This window comes from Maylandia zebra, linkage group LG11, assembly GCF_041146795.1.
Source record: "Maylandia zebra isolate NMK-2024a linkage group LG11, Mzebra_GT3a, whole genome shotgun sequence".
In the NCBI taxonomy this organism is placed as follows: Eukaryota; Metazoa; Chordata; class Actinopteri; order Cichliformes; family Cichlidae; genus Maylandia; species Maylandia zebra.
In genome coordinates this window covers 9,258,225-9,281,830 of record NC_135177.1, presented here as the reverse complement: position 1 = coordinate 9,281,830, position 23,606 = coordinate 9,258,225, and the positions used below count along the sequence as shown (strand labels likewise).

Here is a 23,606-nt window from a genome sequence, read left to right as displayed (position 1 = left end):
TTACATTGTTGGTGGTTCTTCCCGTGAGTGTGACAGCACACCAGCTTGGGTCAATTTCTCCCAATTCGTACTTTACCTCATCCGTTGAAAACTTAAAACATGTATAGTTGCCTTGTCTTGACATAATTGGTCCCACTGTTGTCTGCTTTGGGATTAGAGGAAAAAGACTAGACAACAGAGTGCAGTTGCCAGTACTCACTGCACTTTTAGTCAGCCTCAGCATACAGTCGTAGCCCCACTTGTCCTCTGGATACAGTGGTGCGGGCTCTGTAAACAAACGTGGTCTGGCTGAAGCACAGGCAACACAATCAGATACCTGTTGTTCTTTAGCACCAGCATCTATGCTGAATGGATATCAGCCAATGTTGAAGAAGTTACACTGTTAGCCTGTTTGTCAGCTTAATATAATTAATCAGTAATAAATAACGACGGTGAAAAAGCAACAGGAGACGCTTGTTAAGGGGTCTGAAATAGCAATTTAATAGTCTAAATCAAATTTGGCTTGTTGTATTTTATTAATTAAATATTTCCTTTACAACAATCAAACAGAACACAGTTGGTTACAAAATAAGGACTGCAAATGTCAAGCAAGCAAGCATTAAGTTAGTATATGAATAAAATATGGATGGCAAAAAGCATCAAACCGAAAATGTTCTGGAAGGGAAATAACTATTTAAAGGGGAATTGCCCAAAAAATAAAACAGACAAATGATTATAGGCCTACAGTATATATAAATATTTATAAAAAAAAATGCAATGATCTACAGTTCTAATACCAGCATTGTCATAGGTGCATAGAAAACTCACTTCTATTTCTCCATGTGCTTAGAACAGACTAACAGTATAACCAAGTCTCTCACTTGATAAAACACATTTGGGAAATTATTTTGAAGGATCCTGTAAATTAGCTTTAATTTCAGTGGTCACTGGGACATTTAAAAGAAAAAAACCCATTGATGTTAGCAGGATTTATCCCAAAATAAGGGTTAAAAAACAAACAAACAAACAAACACACATTTCCCCCTCAGAGTTATACTTCCACTCCAATCTTTGGTTTTGCCAAATCATTCCAGAGATTCCAATTCAGGATTCTTTCAGTGCCATGATGCCCGTCTCTTATACCCCTGGAATTAAGTATCGTTTTATTCTCGTGTGACACAGATGTGTCTAAGTTATTATATGATGTAACTAAATGTTGAAATTAACAGCAGAAGTTTGGAGGCGAAGTTGAAGGCACACAGTCTAGGATATTTACACAACCAAGGCATTTCATATTTACACAAAGAAAATCTATAATATGACAACACTTCTGGAAAGTCTGCATGCAATGCTTCATTTAAAGTAGGGTTTTGGTGCATTGCAGTACTTCATTATTGGATTCTGCATAAAGGACACTTTGACATTCCTGTCAATATACATATCAAACTATATTTCAGGACGTCTCAATCCTTTACAACAAGAATTGCAAATAAATTCCCGAAGTCCATATTTTGCAGTTCCTTCTCCGATCCATCAGGTGTCTCCCACCACCTGGAGCGCTGTTAGTAGGAGGCAGCAGCGACTGAAGAGGAGCGGCCAGGCTGGATGTGCTTCAGGTGGCAGGAGTGGCAGAGAAGGTGTCCGTTCAGCGGGTAACAGCGGTGACCTTCCTCATCGTTCAATTCCATCTTACAGTCCTGCACAGCATAAAGCAGGAACATGGCTGAGACATGTCTACTGAGTGAGCTTCAGCAGATAGAACAGTTGACAAAGGGTGTGATTGTTGCTCTGTATTGATCTTGGAAGATTTGACAGCAATAATGGCTCTGGTCAGCAGGGGTTTTCTTTTGTGCTGCAAGATTTCTTGAAAGAAATGTTTCTAACACTAGATTTTGTGTTTTGAACAACCTGAAAGACTTAAAAATAAAAAAATAAAAAAGCTGAGAAGAAACCATCCAGTAGTTACACAGAGGCACTTCTCACAGCTCAGTGATTATGAGAAAAAAAAGAAAAAAAAGAAGCTGTCAATCATGCAAAAGAACAAACAACGGGTACTTGAGAAAATGATCAGATGGTGATGATGAGGTGTTGCATACCTGCTCTGCTCAGCACAGCATAATTACCAAGACTGTAATTAAGATCGGGGATCTACTCATTATAATTTCATTTAATGAGCTATTCAGAAAGCGACTGGCTAAGAGCCACTAAAACACACACATTTTACATTTCGAGGTGTTTTTACTTACCTCACAGTGATAACATTCAACATGATAGTCTTTGTCCATGGATACTACTCGAATGGTTTCATCAGACCCCTGGAAAAAAACAAAAAAACCCAAACAAACCACTGAAGGTAATATCACTAGAAAATGCTCCACTCTCTCCTTCTGTTCAACTTCTCAGTTTGACAAAAGCTTCAAAAGATCGATAAGAAGCCCAGGGACGTCAATGCAAGCCACGAGCTGAATGATCTGTAACTCCTCTGCATCACAACTTTGGAGCTCAAGTGCTTGGCAATCATCTTGGCGAGTGTTGAGACATGACTGCCACTGGTTGCTCCAGTATCAGAGCAGTTTCATTCTATGTTGTGAATGTACTCAATTTATTTCTCCCTCCCGTCAAACGATAACTCAGATGAGCCCTCACATTGTTTTGACCAGCTTGAAAATTGAGCTCTGTGTTTGGGTCTTAAGGATTTATAATCAATCACGTTCTTACTGAATGACAGTCCATGTGTAAAAATAGCTGATCATGCTCTACTCCTACAGTTTCTTAGTCATCTTAGCTTTATGGTTCTTCTCACAGTCTTTGCCCTCCTGTGAACCTGAGCTAATCATTCTCTACAGTAAAGATAAAAACCCGGCACTTTATGATCATATCCTGTACACAGGTTCACATTTCAGCTCCAAATTACATATACTTATCTGGATACTGAGTAATTTTCTCAGCACCTATGTGCTACAACACAGTCCAGCTTGCCTACAGTAACCACTGAGTGGATCTGAAGTTTAAATAAATATTTCAGATATTGTCCAGTCACCAGAGAAGTAAGGTATTTGAAGCTGCCATAGAGGAGTTCAAATGTCAGCGCTGCTTTTAACCAACAAAGCTGCGTCCTTATGGTGTAGAGATGAAGGTGTTTACTATGAACGGTGCCCAGTTTACTCTGGCTAGTGGCCTTGATCGCATTTTATTTATTCTCTTTACTGTCTGTGCACTTCCAGGCATACAGGTCTCTCATACCATATTATGAATTACATTTTTAATATGAAATTATATTTACTTGGATTTCTACCCAGATTAGTTTTTACCTTATTGAGACAGGCGTTTTTTGTGTCATATTTTATTTGATTGATTTAAGCTGCTTATTATACTGTATGGTTGTCTTTCACTTATTTTTAACTGATGTAACCAAAGAATTTCCCACCCTTTGTATAACTAAAATATATCTTATGTGGGTATAAAAACATGATTTGTGTTGTGCCAGTTTGATATGGTAATTTAAATTAACACCTGCATATATAAAGGGATGAGTAGCCAACTGGACATCTTTTTTTTAAATTTCACTTTTTTGATTTACAAATGAACAAATATGCACAAAAGAGAGGATTGATAATTTATCAGCTAACATTAGCAAACTTAGTAAACAATTTGTTAACGAGAGGAGTGATTTAAAAACGTCCTGCTGCATGTGACAGTTGTTGGTTTAAGTTTACAGAAAGAGCAAAACAGTTTGTGTGTCACAGGCTGTAAACACGTTTGATTCTACTGTGTAGTTGAGTGTTTTTCAAGTGGCCGTTTGTGGAACTAAATGTTCACCACCTATTATTTTTTTTAAACCCAGGACAAAGTATTTTTTGGTGTTTTCTTTTGAGAAAAGCTCAAAATGTTCAAATGCACATTGCTGATGTTACCCAAGTAAAACAGCAGAGAAAACAAGGTGGCGATAGCTTACCTCTGAGGGCAGGATTGGCTGGTTACAGGCAGCACATTTAGGTGCAAGGACCCTGGGAAAGTAAGATGGAAAGAGAAACTTTTAAAGACTTTTTTAAAACTTAACTGAAAAAACAAAAAAACAAAACTGTAACGACTAAGGTAAATGTAGTAACTAAATGAGCTGAATTAAAATGAACTCTATCCAGACTTTAAAGATCACAGTTCATATGCAGTGTCCCTTTACCAGACGTTACACCCCCCTCCCCCGCCTCCTGATTCAGCTAAGGAAATGCCAGGTCTGCAGATGTGCTGGCTTCACTTCACACACGTGATTCCCCAAATCCAAGAACGAGTAGAAAATTAAAGCGCAAACTGGATTCATTATTTCCACACACGTGGCAGGCACCTGGAAGTCTGAGGAAAAAAACAAAGGGTCTCTCAGTGTGGATGGGCATGACTGTGGCCAAAAGTCACATAGCTGTATACACAATAAGGCTTGTCTGATTTAATCAGCGTAGAGAACATTTGGGGGCTGCCAGGCAGAGATCGGCCACGTGCTTGGTTCTGCTGTACATGCTGTCCCAGCAGGAAAAAAAACAAAAAAAAAAAAACAGCTGGAACTGCAGAGCCGCTGTGGAGAGCGAGCCTTTACAGGTGCTGCACATTCAAATGTGATTGCAGTTTGTCAAAGTGGTTAACAGTTCCCACACATGGATTCATACATAAAACCTTTCAGACCCCTACTTGTATTGCAGATTATGTCCAATAATGGGAAGAGCCATGGCTCTGTGCCACTAGTCACACCTCTAACTGGACAGTGATATTTTCTTTCCTCCCTCCCCCTCTCTCTCTTGCCCCCTGCCAGAATAAACTTCTCATGTGTCTGCCACATGTGGCAGAGGGAAATTTAGTCAACCCGTGCAGGCCTTCTCAACCTGATCCCGCCATAGCAGAGGAAAGTTAAAGGGCTGTGCTAGTGAGTTCAATTGGAACATGAAACCTGGACATGTTTTCCCAGCGTCACTTTAAACTAAATCCACCCCAGACAAATCCAGGTGCTCCTTTAATTACTGTGTAACAAGCGACACTCACCTGTGGTAGTCTTTGACACAGTAGATCCTATTTTCGGTGTCCACAGTGAAGGGCACTCCATCAAGGCTCTCGTTACAGATGACACAGCGGAAACAGCCTGGGTGGTACGACTTCCCGAGGGCCTGCAGGATCTATGGAGAGGAATGAGTAACACGCTTCATGTTTCTTGGTATTTTGAATGGTCATCATATAAAAAAAAAAACAAAAAAACAAAAAAAAAACAAAAGGAAAAAAAAGAGAGAACATTTTGGTGGGTTAACTGAGTCATCATCACAGCCCAGAATAGTCTAAGACAAATAACTCAGCAAAATACAAGAAGCAAGCTTACCTACCAAACAAATCACAAAGATTGACCCAATTTTAACACATTTTATTTACAGCAAGAAAAACTAAGAAATCTCCTTTACTCAGCCTACTGAATGGTTAACATATGCAGACTCATGCCAACAGAAATACTTTACTTCCTGACTTGTGATGACATCACATCGGGGTGTTTCTAAACCACAAGCCTGTGTGTCTGTGTTTGAGGAGACAGACAAAGACACAGAGCCAACGCTCTTTATTAAGTCATCATCCAGATGTGTGCACTGAATGCTCATTTAGGATGAAGTAACCACGTTTAGTGCCGAGATCACCAGACTCTGACACACAAAAATCACACAGAAGCCCATTCAGCTGACGAGAGGAACCCAACAGTTACCATGTCCATGATCAAGTGTCCGCAGGCGTTGCACTTGTCTGCAGACTGCTGGAAACCAGAATACTACAACAGAGAAAACACAAATATGGTTTATTAACGGATTTTCTCACAATAGAACCCCTCAACAGCTCCACAGTGTTTACCCTAGGCCAAATCCCAGGCCATCTGGGCAGCTGAACTAAAACCATCTCTACAGTTTGTTGCAGTAACATTTGCTTCAGTGACATTTTTTCCGATTTAGTCACAAAGTCAGTACAGTGTAGTTTGTTTTGAGTATATTTAAGTATTTCAAAAATATTATGTAGGAAAATATCAGTGAGAACAGTGCACACGTACAGGCCTGGCAGAATACATATGCATATATCACCACTTCATACAGAGAGCAAAGCCGGAGCAAATTTAACTCAGTATAAATGTTGATTTTAATTGAGAAGCTACGAGCTTTTGGTGGAAGGGCAATTACAGGAGGTTTTACACAGAGAGGGCTCGCGGGGTAAACAGACACAGGGCTGCTGAGAGAGCAAGAATGAATTTGTAAAATACTTTTCACATGAACGCAACATAAACACCAGCTGTAAAACGCAGACAAAAAAAATTCATGACAAATTCTAACTTAGGCTTTTAATTGAGTTGAATGCATCCATGATTATGCACAGGGAATGTTCTTTCAATTTTTTGCAAAGTACACGTGGGAATACTCTGATGGTCCAATTGGCCTGACTGCCCTCCAACCCATCAGCAGTAGGAAAGCTGTTTCTCCAGTAACAGACCTCTTTCCAGTCTCATTTTTAGGAAGTTATTCACATTGAATACTGGAAATTCTCTAAACTCTGTCAGAAGGTCATGTCTCTGATTGCCATTTGCATTCAAGTGGAATGAAGCAGTTTTCAATGATCATGGGTTGGATTAAGGAACGATGTACACCCCCCCAAAAAAAAAAACCCAACAAAAAAAAAAAAAAACTTCTTTGAGCAGCTCCCTTATTTACAAGGGGTCGCCACAGTGGAGGGATATTTGATTTGGCAGACATTCCTATGCCGAACGCCCTTCCTGATGCAACGCTCTTTGGGACACTCGTCTCTTTCTGGTCTTGAACTGGCGATCTTGCGCACAAATGGTGGGAACCTGTGATTTCTGGTATTTTAGGCAAATCACAAAGTTATCTGATTTTAGAAATGAGCCATGACAGAAGGATACTGACTGGCATCTAAACTAAATCTAATGCTTTTTTTTTTTTTGCATTTTTAAGTCCCAGTGATGGTTATCAGACCATAAAATCCAGTTTAAGAAAACTAAATATTGACTCTTTATCGACTGCTCACCAGGAAGTCTTCTTCACAGAAAACCTTCCCTCCAACATAGTAGAAAGCTTTCCCTCTCAGTCTTCGACCTGCAGAACAGAGAGAACAGTCTATTAGCATCAAAGTTGTCCACAGCTTTGACTAACAAAATCGTCTTATTCCCTCTTACTGAAATACGAACGTTAGGCAGTTTAGAACAGGCTTGAAAAGATAACTTAACGACAGAAAGTTGAACTGTCATACTGGAAAGTCTTACATGAGCCACGAGCTTCATCTCAGAAAATAGTTACACCACGACTAAGGCATTAAGAATGTAGTGATTAATTACAGCTATTCAAAAGGTAATGGGCCGTCTTGCAGTATTCATTACGTCCTGCTGAATTCCAAGCAGATTAATCAAATTCAGGGATTCACAGTGTCTTGGTGTCTTAATATAACACTACTGTGGCACAGATCAGGCAAGGAACACATCTGGATCTAACACGTGCAGATAAAGGGCTCATTAAATCTAATTATTGGACAGGTAAACTGATTAAAGAGTGCCCTGTTGAATGTCATGGACACCATAGGCCAAATCCTCCAATAATGCACTGCTCTTCTTTGTTCCTATCCAATGTCCTTACACATGCTGGGTATGCTTACTTTTTGTCAAAACACACGTACCAAGCCCTTGTGTGCTTCACATAGCTACGCCTGCCCTGGTCCCACAGGAAGAAAGAACATTCCTCGGATTTTGGAAGTGGGGAGATGAGGGAGGGGACAGCAGAGAGGGAGGGGTTCACCTTAGTGAACCGCAGTCTTCTTTATCTCTCAGGCTCCATCCCACAATCTGTTTACTTTTTTTTGTGTAACCAGTCTACTTGTTCCAGGAGACAGATCCACATCCTAACCTATACCAATTAACAAAAACAAAAAGCCTTTTCATGATAGAATAAGTACTGGGGCTTTTTTCTCGGAAAATGATTTCTCATTGCTTCATCTTTCAGCTAATTGTTTGACGATTTAAAGTCATAACTGGACTGTTTGGAAGCAATGAGCTGGAATAAAAAGTAAAATGAGATCTAAACCATGAAACCTCATGATTTCTATTTTTCACTGGGTAGCACATTAACTTCTTCAGGAATTTACAAGTTCATGATCCCATTTTAACTGAGTAAAAATGACCATGCATTACCAAAGTGTCGCCTAGACTACCTAAAGAAGAGCAAAGTCATTCTGATCAGACCAAGGTGGGGAACTGGCCGTGAGTAATTACTGATAGTCCTGGAACTGTGTCCCTAAAGGAAAAAGGGAAGGATGAAGGGGATGAAAGTGAATTATGGACCATTCCTCTTCTTCACATTCTTCTTCTTCTTCTTTTTTTTTTTTTTAAGTGAGTCACAGAGGGAAGGCTTTGCACAAAGATAAGAGCTTAATTAAAGTCAGGAGTCAGCAGTGACGGTTTGAAAAGCACAAGAAACGACGACTACGGCGCTTTCATAAAAATGTAAAACACCTGAGGGACAGAGCCAAAACACAGGGCCGGGTTCTAATTAAGCAAATCTATGAATTCCCTCATGTGATCCCATTCAGAAAATGAGCAACTCCTAATGACCCTGCCATGACTTCCCAATCAAGCCTCAACCTCAACGAATCAGGTCCTCAACTGTGACATGTCAGAGATTGTTCTCACCTTAAAATCATTTCCTGTTCTATGAAATCACTGATGTACTTTTAATTTACAAAGAAAATGAGTATTTTTAAGACTTCTTTGAACTTCGGTTGTTTGGTCAAGACCCTGAAAATGTAGCCTCCAGATGTTAACATACCAGCAGACTGAAGGACCAATAGGATCCTGGCTTGTATCCTCCAGAGCCTGCAGACTGACTTGTATTATGGGCTGATATCGAGAAAGCAGAATCTGTTTATCACTGTTCTTTGCTTCACTGCTGCAGTTCTAGGCTATCATAGTAAAATAAATGTGAAAAACAAACCACAACAACCACAATTTCCTTTTTATTTCCATCAAGATTAACTCTACAGATGCAAGTTTTCCTGAGTGTCTCCAAGCATATAAATTTAAGAAGCTGTTTTTAATTTTTTTTCTTCTGAATTACACTTTTTTTTTTTTTTTTTTTTTTTAAACAGTTCCACAGACCATCTGAGAAGTAAAACTTGGGCTTTTTCTCTCTAACTGAAACTGTGTTTTTACCTTTAAATGTCTGTAAACAGTAAATGATTAAACTAGAAGGAAGACCCCTGCAGCGAAGTGCTGAATCTCAGACGTGCAGCCTGAGCGCTCTTGGCCACCAGGAATGTCCGCCTGCCTTTCACGGTCACCTGGGGTGTGTGTGTGTGTGTGTGTGTGGGGGGGGGGGGGGGGGGGGGGGGGGGCAGATTGGTAGACTGAAAGCCTAGAAGGAGGTTCATGGTCATAAAATCTTATGCAACTCAACACATGTAGCAGTTATGCTGACACACACATTTTGGAGACAGGAGAAAAAAAAAAAAAAAAAAAAAAAAAAAACAGGCAATGCTTAATACATGAGTACTGAGTAGCTGACTCGATTATGCAGCAAGTATTACATATGCATTTATATTTTTCGTTATGTTCCTGTGTGCTGGCTCTGTATTGCATGGTAAATGGTCTCCCTGTCTCACACTGTACTCCCAGCTAACACAACAGCGCCTACTGTCCTCCTGGAGCTGGGGCTACAGAGGGCCCCCATGCCTGCATTCCTCCCCAGATGAGATGCTTTCCCCTGGGGCCGCTCGGAGCAAACACAACCCTAATGCCCTCGCTTGTAACAAGCCATGAGAGGTATGTGCTGTGTAAACTTTCTCCCACCACTTCAGGAATCAGCTACACTCTGAGCCACCATGTAAACCCTTAGAGACATGCAGTCCTTTCCGTTAATCGTCTTCATGCCTGAATGAGCGCCGTTGTCACTTCTTACTAGTATAAATGTTACTAGGTACAGCTATATTAGGACTGTGCCCATCTCTCTTACTTACTTTGAAATGCTCAGTTCCTTAAAAACATGATTTGTTATATTTTAACACATTAACAGATAAAATCTTATCTCATGCACTGTTTCTAATATGCAACTTGCGTTCGTTTTTGATGCATTTTTGGCAGCTCCTTTAAATCCATACTGTTACATACATGTCTGAAGGAACATAAAAATTAATGAGATCCATGTCTGAAATCAGGTCTACAAGATACTGCTAAACCCAGCAATATTATGCATCTCTTATCATAATTCAGCTACACCATTTTCCTCACAAACAAACATGACGGAGGGTAAAGCGAAATAGAGGTGTTAATTACACATTTGAGTGTATAACCAGAAAGGTCAGCAGTGGTACAGAATAATGAGCCTTGGCAGAGATCTCCAGAGTGCCACAAATACCCTGCATACCCATGATCTGATAATTGGGACAGAGATTTTAATGGTTGAAGCCATGAGTGAGGTCATGCTTTAGTGGGGGAAGGAAATTAACATCTAGCTACAGGTCAACCACAAACCATAAGTAATAGGTCGAAAGCGACAAAGTAAACTAAACCCTTTAAATATTATTTAGCACAACGTTGATAGAATCCACAGGATCTATACGTGCGGCCGTTCCCACACTTTTCATTTAAACTCAAAGTTGAAAAACTGCATCTGCCCCCGGTAAGCAATATTTAAAGAAACACACAAACAAATGAGAGATTTAGTTTTTGAAGTCGATGCCAAAGCATCTTTGAACAAATAAACCCTGTAGCCAACCGGTCCAGTGTGAAACAAGCCACTCTTGTTTCCGTCCATGTGCCACAAAGCACACATTCCTCCCAAGTGTGGATGTGGGTTTAAGAGTTGAACTCCTTAAAAACACTCAGAGAGACACTAAGTATTATTCGAAAAGCTAGCTTGTTGAAAGACAGATGAATTAGGCCGGCAAAAAGACTTTTAGTATGCCTTTGTCTGGGCTGAACGAGTGACTGGCACACCCAGAAACCAAACACTAGCAGCAGAGGACAGTAATCCCTAAATAATTGCATGTTTTTGCTTGGGGGCAGTGAATGAGCAAAGAAGAAGGTACCACTTTGATTCAAGAGTAGAGCTTCTTTGGCAGCCTGTTAGTTAGGAGGTGACAGCAGCTTTATGTGTGGAGAAAAGTGTTTAAATGGGAGCAAAAGTGAGAGTATGCGGCACACGGGAGTTTGTGTGTACTTACTACAGGCGCTGCAAGTGAAGCAGTTGTCATGGTAGAGGCTACCCATAGCCTGGCAGGCTTGATTGGCTCCATGCACTGCCTTATTACACTTCACACACGGCCCTGGAACAGAACACAGGCAAGAAGACACACATTTAACCAACATGGCTGTCACGGTTCAGGTAAATTCATGTTACTACAGCACAAGATATTAATTTCAAATATAAAAACAAAAGGTTATTTCATCAGTTTCTGGAGAGAGAGAAGAGAAAACTTCAGGAAGCTGGTTTAGACTGAAAGGGGAAACACATCAGTATTTGCTTATTTGACTTGGCTTGAAGACTTAGAAGTCTATTAATAAAAGAGCTGATAAGAATTAGAGCAGTCCTACTTTTACAACATACACAGTTAATGTGTCCCGATATCAAGACATGGGAGTGTAGCTAATATTCATACACACTCACGTCCAAGTCGTGTTATTTTTTCTCTCTCTCTCTCTCTCTCTCTCTCTCGTTGGGTGAAGATTACTATTTCTGTCCTTTCAACAAGCCTTTCACATGATGGCACGCCAGGAACATTACATAACCTCTCCCTTGACTCTGGACAGCTCCTGAGCAACACAAGGTTACCGTGTGATCAATATGCAACTATTTATACCGAGAGCTGCATGAGGATTGAGAGAATTTTCAGAGAACCCTCCTCTGAGCAGAAACAGTAGGACATGGTATGATAAGGCAAACTGACATATGGACCGCCATCGCTGCTGACTGATGGGCTGCTAAATCAATCAGTGAGATATGACTACCTAATTGTTAAAACAGAAAGGGCGATGACACCGATGGAGGATGAAAGTGAGACCTCAAGTTTCTCTTTTAGTGAGGGGGAAGTTAAGTAAAGGCAGGCATGAGGTTATTTGCGTGTGTTTTTATAGTAAAACTCCCCAGAGACTAAGAAATGGAGCTCAGCAGAAGAGTGTTACAGCCCAGCCCAGCCCAACCTAACACAGCTCAGCTTCTCCAACACTGACAAAGAAACTTCTGTTTCCATTGTATCCAACACTCATCATATGACTGTGTCCTCCACAAACATGCTGTTACATTTAATAGCGCTCATCAAATGATTCTCAAAACAGACTTCCAGTAATACAGTTGGGCTATATATACATATATATATTTATAATTCAGCTAAACCTCTCCTGATGCCACCACAGAGTGCACATCATCAGGGGCCCCACTGGCTGGAAAGAAGATTTAGAGATGACAGAGGGATATTATTAGAAAGCCAAAGAATGTTGCTCTTATGTAAGCTCTTTGTTTACATGAAAACATGATAAAGCAGTCATACGAAGACTAAAATACCCTATTTGAATAAGTCAAGATCAAATCTCAAGTCTTCTTAAAACCAAAAAAAACCAAAAACACAAAACCAAAAACAGAAGAAATGGTACAAATACAGCACAGAACACTGTTTTTTCAGGGGGGGGGGGGTTACGTTTGATTTGTATGCACTACAAGGGAAAACAGGCTAAAAATGTAGTGTCACTTTAGTTTTCCTGTTTTAAAACTTAAAAAAACAAAACAAACTGTTACTCACTGTTGCAGTTTGTGCTTCACTCACTTTAACATGAGTCACCTACACCTACATTAACTTAGATGAACACATCCACCACATGAACTCTATAAAAGACACACGCATGAATACAATAATCTGCTCTCTCTCACACACACACACACACACACACACACACACACACACACACACACACACACACACACACACACACACACACACACACACACACACACACACACACACACACACACACACACACACACACACACACACACACACATACAAGTGCACGCACACAGACAAAACCATGCAGATGTGAGCTTGTGAGGATATCCAGTCACATACTTGATCAAAAATAAAATAAATAAATTAGCCTCCAAAAGGCCTGCCAGAGCAGAAGCCAAGAATCCCTGGGAAGAGTTAAGATGAAGCTTTCCACTCAACAGCCAGATGGGATAAATTAATCCTCCATCTTAACGCAACACTAAAAACTCTCCACTGGATGTGTATGTGAAAGTTAGAGGAAGAGGCCAGGGAGAACTCTGGGATGTTGCTTCTTCTTTCTTGAAAGAACTCCTCCATAAATCTAACTTCCTCTCAAGTTCTTGCAGCCAAGGACAAAGCTGCATCCACAAACCTGTCCCTAAATTTCTCAGACTGTCTGCTCATCCATTCAAGCTGCACCACAGGCACCCCTAAACTCGTCTGGGACACCCCCCGCCCCTCCTCTTTGTATCTCAAGACTTCATTTCTTAAATTCCTCACTCTCTTCCTTCAGACATTCCTCAGTGTTCCCTTGGTGCAGCCATTGGCAATGAACTCGTTTTCCCAGAACCTCCAACTGCAGTTAATGCCAATCTACGGAGCCCCTCTGATGACATGGTACAAAAAATAAATAAATTGTGGCTACAAAATACTACTTCGTGCCCTCGAAATAGGTATAACGTGCGCACAAAATGCTAATTTGTGGGCACGAATTGGGTATAACGTGGCAACGAATTACGCATTTGTGGCAACGAAATAGATAGCGTGCGCACATCACATTGATACAATTCCTGGACAGCTGCGTAGCATAAGATTAGACTAAACCTATACACCATGGACATAAACCGTATGAATGAGTTTTATTTTAGGCTGGGAATGAGCTACAAATGCATTTTGAAAAGCCTGCAATGCAAGGAACCATTATTACGGAGAGACATTTAAACAGGATATTGAGAGCCCAGTTGCTTTACAGACGCAAGTACGACCTGGACGCCGGGATAGATTTCATTGTCAACCAACTGCAAGGGCCTGGGAAGGATCACGGTTATCGGTCAAGTGTTTCGTGGCCACTAGGGATGGGTACCGGTGTCCGGTGCCATGATGGCACCGGTTCTGACATAAACGGTAGTAACCAGACCGAAAAGCAGCGCACATTTCGGTGCTTTATTTCGGTGCTTTTTTTTCCTGAGCTGTGATACACTTCTAGCCAATCATTTTACGTTTCCGAGGATAGTAGGCGGGGCCAGGTACGTACGTTCTTTTATGCAGAGCTACAGATTAAAAATGTCCAAGGCGAAGCGGTCAAAAGTCTGGCTGTACTTCACATCAAAATATGCAAACTCAGCAGCCTGCAACAAGTGCTTTAAGCTGATACTGTGATACTGTCAAAGGAAGTAACACCAAGAATCCGATTAAACAGCTGGCGACGCATAGCGTTTTGTTTTTTTTAAAGCCAAGAAATGCGCCGTATTTGATGGCAGCAGCAGCCGTTCCTCTCTGCGTGAGTAGCTTAATGTTGTTCATGTGTAATTTACGTTGAGTAGGCTAACCACGTTATTACATTAATGCATGTAAGGTGAACTAGCAAACATCATCATAGCTACATGCTGCTGTCTTCTTGTTTGATGGCAGATACTCCCTTCACCCTGGCCAAAAAGGCTAAAATGACCAAAGAAAAAGTGGAAAACAGTTAAACATGAGAGGTTTTTGGACAAAGTTTGTATTTTTTTTCCATTGTTTAAGCACTGCTTCCAGCCAAGAGTGATACCATATATGCCCCATAGCTGCAGAAAAGGCTAACATTGTTATCTTTTTACAAAAAACCAACTGAATATGAGAGGTTTTTGGACCAATTTTGTGTTCTCCATTCTTTAAGCACCGGTTTGAGCACCGTTTGAGCACCGGCACCGTTTCAAAAGTACCGATTTGGCACCGGTATCAGATAAAACCTAAACAATACCCATCCCTAGTGGCCACAAATAAGTATTTCATGGGCATGTTATACCCATTTCGTGGGCACGAAGTAGTATTTTGTGTCCACAATTTATTTATTTTTTGGACCATGTCATCAGAGGGGCTCCGTACCAATCAGCACAGTATGCAAACAACATAGCCCAATATATGCAGGCATATATCAGTAACTTGATATTCAAGCACTACTACAAACGATTTACAAATTAAAACATTAAAAGAGCTCAAAAGTAGGATTTTTCAGGAGAAACTTAAGCATGTAAAAAATAGCCTACACTAGTTTTTACCCCCCACCTCTGGTATAAAGTGATGACTCAGAGGATGAGCCATGGTCTGGTGGGAAACTCCATATAGGAACTGTGTGGGCTATGTAGGACAGTGTGTGAGAAAATAAAGGCATATATAGCATCATTTTGAAATCTTCAACCCCGGCCTGTTGCACACTGTGCTCTCCCACACATCCACATTGCGTTGGCTATTTGTGCACCTCATCAGTGACTGTGGCGTATGCCAGAGGATCTTTCCTTACACACCAATATAAGCACGTTTGGGAGGGGGGAGTGAGGTAGAAGAAGGCGAATTACATCTGTGACATTCCAGCAGGAAATTCCTCCAGCGAGGATTCATGGGTGGGCTACATGTGCGTGTGTCGGGGTCTCCTGCTCTCTCTTCCTTCCCACCATGTTTCTCTCTCGAATCCTATTTTCAAAGATGACTTTGGCTTTGAACACCTGAGGATCTGCATCTGTGATTACAGCCTATCAGCTGATCTCAAAGGCAAGCATCTGTTTTTGTATTTTGTTTCTCTCCCCAGCATGTTTTGCGTATTCATTTTTTGATAGCACCTGCAGTCTGGAGAGAGCAGCTTCAGTGCTACATGCACCAACAGGAGGAATGAAAACCAGAATATGCAGGGTTTTTCCCCCCCAAACTCAACAAGTTGAGAGCAGCGGCTTGTTTGTTCTTCATATGACCCCAAATTCTAACATTTACAGTCACATTGATCAACTTAAACCAAAGCAATCACATAAACTCCTTGGTTTGTCTTTTTGTTAAATTGTTAGCAGTAATTACTCAAATGTTGACAGATTTATATAAAAATTCTCCAGAGATGGAGCTGGAAAGCTGGGAATTTCTTTTAAGTGCTCCTTGCGATATAACGAGGTCAAACACTTTATGCCAAATATTCCCAAGTTTATATCAAACTGAATGGGAGACATTGTAGTTTTCCATGTGCTTGAGCTTGGTGCATGCACAAACCTGACAACATGCTTACAGAAAGTGCAATCTTAAAAAAAGGGTGCAAGCACAGGTCTCTGTCAGTGACATCATTCTAGTGTCAATCAAACAAACTGGATGAGGGAGGAGCATCAATACAATTACAAACTTAATGCCCCACAGATCCAAAGTGATAAAGCTCTAAGTACAGAGTTAAGGGCCTCAATAGTAATCAATTACCTCCCTGAGATGAGATAAGAGGGTAACAGTCTTCTTTCTGGCCTCTGACATTCTTTTACTGCCAAAGGGTTTGTTGTGGGTAGGCAATTAAGCAATTACATGAGACATGACAAATTAGAAAATTATTCCGTCTGGATTCCAGAGCGGAAAAGGGGGAAAGGACCACCACGGCATCGGTCGACGTGCAGTTTCACAGACAAAAAAAAAAAAAGTGTTGGCATGTATTCATGTCACCAAAAAAAGAAACACACAAGATGCACGTCTGCAACAGAAACCCACAACAGAAGGATTACAAAAGCTGACAAAGGGTACACGTGTCAATGAATGAAGCAAGTGACCAACTTGCCTCATTCACTGGCACATGTACCCTTTGTTGTTCTTCTGCTCTGGGTTTCACATGTCTCATGGTGGTTTATGTTTTGGACTGTGGTTTGGTGGTTCAGTTGCCCAACTGGCAGAAATCCCCTTGTTAATACTTGCAATCTGAATTCTTACCAAAGTAGTCAGCCTTTGGCTGGGCATCCATCTCTTTTTCCAGTCGCTTAGTGAGGGCTTCTAATTTTATTTCAGCTGCTGAAGGACTTTGTTCAGGTGGATGTGTCAGGACGGAATGACAGGGTAGCTGGACAGGCTTAGAGGAGCCCGGGACTTCAGCTTCAGCACTGTTGGTCTGTCCACAGGCAGGCATTTGGCTCTGACCTTGACCCTGAATGATGCTTTTGGAGACACTGCTTGGGTTTACAGCAGAAGATGTCACCTGGGCTTTGGGCTGAGGCGTTTCAGAAGTTGTAGAAAGGACAGAGGAGGCTGCCACGGGACCATTATGGCTGGCAGATGGTTTAGAAATTGGCGGTGGCGTGTAATGGGACGCAGGCTTGGTGGAGGGCTGCTGCACATGCAATTCAGCTCCTCCTGTGAAGGCACTCAGAGGCAGGATAGGCGCCAGGTCTGGTTTTGCTGAGCCAGAGGGCTCTCCGACCCACCCTTTAACTGGCCCAGCAGGAGATGGTGGACTTCTATTGACAGGTGAAGAAATGGCCTGATTCTGCTGGGATAGAAGACTGTTGAAGGTAGAAGGTGCCTGGGATAGGTGCTGGGATGCACTGCTGCTCCCAGACTCAGACAAAGATGGGGCAGGCTGGCTGTCTCTGGATGGGGCCCAAGCAGGCGGCTGGCTCACTGGGTGACGCGCATGAGAAGGGTTTCCAGAGCTAGGCGGGGAAGGGGTGGTATGCTGGTATGAATGGGGCTCCAAGCGCTCCTTACTGTCGTAATTGTTTCCGTACTCGTAAGTCCTGCTGGTAGGAAGTTCAGACTGGATACCCGTGTGGTGTCTCTGGCCGTCAAACTGTGCGTACTGACTCCCAGCAGCGGTGCTCGGCACAGGGCCAGATAGTAGTGGGGGCTTCGCAGCAGCTTCACTCGGCTGTCTGTAACTGTTGATGGGCGGTCTGTCTTTGGTGTAATGTATGCTGCTGTGACCTCCGTTCATTTTAATGGCCTCGTTGTTTCTGGCTATCTCCTCCTGGTGTTTCTGCATGTGTATTTTAGTCATTTTAGAGGCAAAAACTCTCCTCGTCTCTTCAAAGTCGGGGTTATTTCCCGCATCCCTCCTCATTCGAAACAAGCCATCTCTGGATGCTTCATACATGTTTAGGTCCTCGATAAACTTGCTCGCCTCGAGCCCTAAATCCTCGTATTTATCCATTTTTAAAAATGCGTATCGGCTCTGCTTCAGTAAAGTTGCAAGTAGTTGTATCTAGCCTAGCTTAAACACAAATATCCGCAAACTTTACAGTCAGTAGTCCAACAGCTCGCAGTCTTGAGAGAAGAAAATAAACTTTCCCCCTCCCGCCTGATATTTCCGACCTTTTCCCCGTCCTTTAAACAGTTCGAGCTCCACGTCCTCCTCGGTGAAACTGTCCGTCCGTGAAGCTCAGCTCTGCCCCAAAGAAGCCGCCGTCCGTCTGGTTATAAATGTGAGCCGATCCCAGATCCGATACCCCCGGACGACCCCACAAACCGCCCTCTCCTCCTCCTCCTCTTGCTGTTGCTGCTTTACAGCTTCATTCAAAAACTTTGTCTTTCGCACCTCTGAAAGAAAAACTACTAGAAAGCAGTCAAAAACAGAGAAGTTAACCCGAACCGCTGGGGCACCGAGCCGTACGTGGCCGCCGGGTCGACAGTTGGAACTTAACGACGGAGCAGTTTGTTCCTTTAAAGGCACAGCGCTCAAATCAAGTAGGACAAGTAAGATAAGAGCTTTCCCACACACCAGCCATTAATCAGCGTTATTTATGTAACCAGATACCATATATCTGGTTTTAAAATAGCTCAGCTCGCAGGCATCCATTCTGTTAACTGTTCCATACATCATGTGTCATCTTTAAAAATATCACCGAGTTGACTCAATTCCCGTTCTTCTTCGAGGAAAAAGAAGAAAAAAAACCATTCCACTTCCCTAACCTCTACTAATCTTTATTTTCATTGTTTTATTGTTCTTAAACTGGACATTTTTTAAAATTTATTTTTTACATTTTATACCGTTATTAATAACTTCACATTTCCATGGAAGGACGTGTGTTATTGTTGCCTTTATTTAAACAGGCAACAGGGTGCAATCACAATCCTGACAATAACGGGTTCACTGTTGAGGGTAGAAAAAATGAAGACAATTTGTATATGGAAATAAAAGAAGGCAGAAGCTGGAACTTGAAATTACTTAAAGTAACGTGTTACTTGTTATTAAATAGCATTGGTAAAATAAGATTTAAAAAGTAAATAAAGTATAGCCCCTGACACAACTGCTTAAACTAGTCCCACTTCTCATAACAATCTGTGTAATTTAATATTCATAAAGCTGTACAGTAACTACTGCATGGGTGTGTTTTTATGTGGTTTGGGTATTAACAGGCCTGTCTGTTTATTGCTGAATGACATCACACATTCCTGTTCATGCAAAACACACACACACACACACACACACACAGTGTAACCCCTTTGCATTGTGTCCTGACCCGTCTGGAATATTTGAGGCCTAACTTGCTTTACTTACCCCTTAAACACATTCATCAGGACAGCTGGGAGCACTATTGCTGTAAAGAAGGGGAAAAAGGACAAACCAGAGCAGCTGCTCAAATGTGTTATTGCTTAAATAAATTGACCAGCATCCACAAAGTTATAAAATATTATTTATTTCAAATAAAGATGCAGTTGCAGCATGCAGTGTGGGACATTAATGAATATGTCCAAAATCTTATATCTAAAATGTTGCTAACATGGCACTCTGACATGAAATTGCAGTGAGTGTCCTGGATTTGAACCCTGGATGTCTTGTACAAAACGTAATAAACTAAACATTTGAGAAAGCATCATAAAAGTGACAAAATTATATCTCCAGACTGACTTAAATTAAAAACTATTTTGAATATTATCTGTGTGCCATCCATAATATTGGTGTTGCTATGTTCTGCATTTACTTTGCTAAATATCTATGGGGAAAATCCAAGCATGTGGTGACAATAACTCTGGAAAACATGAGCTCATTTAATTTCACCCGTTATGGTAATTGTGTCATTAGAGCCTCATTAAAAGAGAAAAATGGGATATAAACAAACAAACAAAAAAAGCCAGGTTTCAGACTTCCGACATGTTCATGGTTACATCATATCTTAGAGGGGACAGTTAGTAGCACTAACTACTATTATTTCCAGGAATCCAAAGCTCTGTTGTTACTCTTTTATAAGGATATGTGCCAAGGCATTTTGTAAACAAGCAATGAAAATGTAGCAGTTAATGAAATCTGCACAGCAGATAATGCCATATATTCTTAAACTAATGCTCAGAAGTCTTTTTTGTTGTTGTAAGGCATTAACGCTTCCATAAAAGCAGATGCAGTTTGTGGAATTGTCGGCTTTTACTTTGAAGCATTAGCAGTAACAACTCTACGTGACAAGACACAACAGTTTGACTGGTTAGATGGAAATAGGTGGAATAAATAGATATGTTTGAAAAACCTGCATGTAAAGATGGATGAAAGAACAGCAAAGGAAGAATGAACACTGGCCAATGCTTTATGATACAGCCTTGGACAGCTTTACAGTGAGGACATCGGTGTTTGTACTAAGATTATACATGGATCCTTTCAATACAAAACAAAACACCTTAGAAAGTGTTCCTCTGCACAGAGAGGGATATAGCCGGCACAGTAAACATAATCTAGAGTGGATCGTCTTAAACCACTCCTTATTTCTTTACATTTTGCTTCCAAGCAGCCAGACTGTGTCATTTTTTAAGTGGTCTTGAGCAGTATTTCTCCAGGCTTTCTAAAAGTCTTTTCATTTTTAGTCCAGTCCTTGTACCTGACCTTTTTCAGATGAATGTTTTCTTTTTGTTTTGTTTGTTTAAGCCACTCAATACTGACCTGTGAAATCATTCAAGCAAACTATCTACAGCAGATGAACTGAATTTAAAAATTATGTCCTTAACAAACACCTGACCCTTCAGTTGATTCATCGACTGTTCACTGAAATTTCATGAGAAATGGTCTCAGTGGAAGGGTGGCTGTCAGGAAGCAATTCTTAAGGAAGGGGAACAAGATGAAAAGGCTGAGGTATCCCAAATTACTCAAGAACTGGACTGAAAAATCAGTGACAACAGGTCTGATGGAGTGATGAATCCAAATTTGAAAATTGTGGTTCAAATTGTCATCAGTATGTAGCGAGGAGCTCAGGGAAGATGTGCAACAGAGTGTCTACAAACGTCTGTAAAACACAGTGGGCTCGTCAAAGTGTCCTGGTTTTGGAGCTGGATTTCAGCCAGCTGTGTTGGGAATCTTGTCAAAATGGAATTGTGATTCTGATCCACCATGGAATACCATATGGAAAGCAATTGATTGGCCATGGTTTCATTTTTTAGCTTGATAATAATCCCAAACACTTCCAGTGCAGTAAAAGCGTATCTAGATACGCACAGTGGAACCCCATCAGCCATGGACTGGCCACCCCAGAACCCAGATCGCAACATTATTGAAGCAGTGTGAGATCATCCTGATAGAGAACAGAAAAAAAGCAGCAAACATCCAAAGAGCTTTGAATGTCCTTCATGAAGCCTGTAGAACTATTCCTGAAGACTACTTAAAGAAACGGCAAGAGAGTTTAGGTTGTGTTGAAGAATAAAGACGGCCATACTAAGTGTTGTCTTTCAGACTCATCAGAATGGTACCAACTCAGTTTTTGCCTTACATACTCCATTTCGATCTATTTTCTAACATCTTTCAGTAAATCACTGCACCTATTTCAGATTTAAAATGAAGGGTGACTTAAAACTTTTGCACAGTATTGCAAATTAATAAATTAAGGTGTGGCAGTTAAGTGTATAATCACACACTACCCAAGAGTTTCGTTTCAAATACAATTAAGGAACTAATGAAACTGTGTGTGAGCTCATTGTGTAAGCAAAGAGTACCCACAGATGACTACTTTTCCAGCCTTGAGGTCATCCTGCAAGATAATGAGCTGTGGCATTACAACGTCCCCCTGTGGGAACACACAGCCCCAGTCCAGGGACTCGACTGCTGCAATGGAGGGTGACCGGGACTGCGCTGCTGTGTGCTCCACCCTCATCCGTCTCAACAGCAGAATTTCTCAAGAGGCAGAGGAGTGATTTAGTTAATCTCATCAAAGACAATCCATGCTGTACATGTCTTGTGTAAGAAAGGGTATGACTGCGATCTGAAGAGAAAGTGAGTCACAGTGGATTATTGTTGCCTTTTCAATGATCCTCGTCGTCATGGAAACTGCAGAGATGATAAAAAATGTTAAATGATGCCATGAGCTGAAAGTGACAAAACGAATGCATCACTGCAGTTCAGATCAAATTTATTCAAAGGGGCTAACTTTAGTCCAGGAAGGATTTTCTATCATGTCACTCAGACTGCTCTAAAGAGAGCAACAGTGTAACTGTTGTTTAATGAAACAGCAACTCCGGGCCCATTTTTGAGGCCACCTGAAGTTCAGCCATGCTTATTAGCTGCTGTTACCAGTGAGAAAAGTAAATGAAGGTGTGAAAAGAGCTGCAAAAAAGGAAGAGATCAGGGGTTTAAAAACAAACTCCTTCTGGTTGTAATGCCTATTTTAAAACAGACTGTTTGAATGTGTGACACAGAGATGAGCACAGAGAAGGTAAATGCCTCCGTTTCTTTGTCTCGCTTTGTTTTCGGTTGCGACGGCATCAAGCCATTGTGACAATGAGAAAAACAACGAACAGAGTTAAAGTTCTTTACTCCCCTCCTCTAATTCCTGGTTTCACTTCCTGTTATTCTGTCTCTCTTGTGAGCCTCTTCCTGTCACCTGATGCTGAGAGATAAAGCACCAAAATATGGGAAAAGGATTGAGGGGGTCAGTAAGAAACATTTTTTTTGTGCATCTGCACATTTTAAAAATTCAGCATGAGTAACTAAAAACAATATATACAGCAAGCCATGATTTTATCAGCTGCAAGCTGGCCAATATGATTCTTATCAAATTAAAAGCATGTCCTTAGCTATTATCCATATAGCTTTAAAAAACTCAACTAATCGGAGGTGTGGGCACAATAACTTGACGAGGGGGAAATTGTTTTACATATCAAGTGACTGCTTACTCATACTCATTCCAGATAGGCCAGTAGGCGTGTTCACAGATACATTTCAGTGCCTCTGGTGTGTGCGCTCTGCCAGGACAGCGCTAAGGGCTGAGTCATGTTGGTCTAATGTCAAGACACAGAGCCCATGAATAGGCATAGTTGGCCATGAGGGACAGAACAAATGATGCGGTGGCAAGGTTAAAAATCCCCTGACCGCGTGAGGCCCTTCAGTTAACTCCAGCTGGCCAGGGTTCACGCAGCGCCGCATCCAGTAGCCAAATGGCAGTCTATGTCTGTGCAGCCCAAAAACAGGCTCGGAGGTGCACACAAGTGCTGATAAGGCACAGCTGCATGACTTGGCTGAGACGTGCATTGGTAGATTGAGAGGTGTGAAGCTGTGAGTGCGATGCTTAAGGTAGAGAATGTGAACAATGACTGGAATCTAAAGTGGTCTTTGGGTGGAGGTGAGGTCCTGAATAATTGGGAGTCTGATTTAGAAAAGATAGGTGCTGCATTAAAGAGACTGGAAA

General features: G+C 41.4%; 1 protein-coding gene across 1 annotated transcript; it reads right to left on the bottom strand.

Annotated features, from left to right (window-relative positions):
• Positions 1–453: 453 nt before the first annotated feature.
• limd1a (LIM domains containing 1a) lies at positions 454–18,744 on the bottom strand. The gene is made up of 8 exons (XM_004565174.5): positions 16,948–18,744; positions 11,209–11,310; positions 7,030–7,097; positions 5,708–5,770; positions 5,008–5,138; positions 3,935–3,986; positions 2,226–2,294; positions 454–1,676 (listed from the first exon to the last, which is right to left on the bottom strand). The coding sequence occupies exons 1-8, from the start codon at positions 18,158–18,160 to the stop codon at positions 1,542–1,544; spliced, it is 1,833 nt and encodes a 610-aa protein (XP_004565231.1). The 5' UTR covers positions 18,161–18,744; the 3' UTR covers positions 454–1,541.
• Between the last annotated feature and the right edge of the window lie 4,862 nt (positions 18,745–23,606).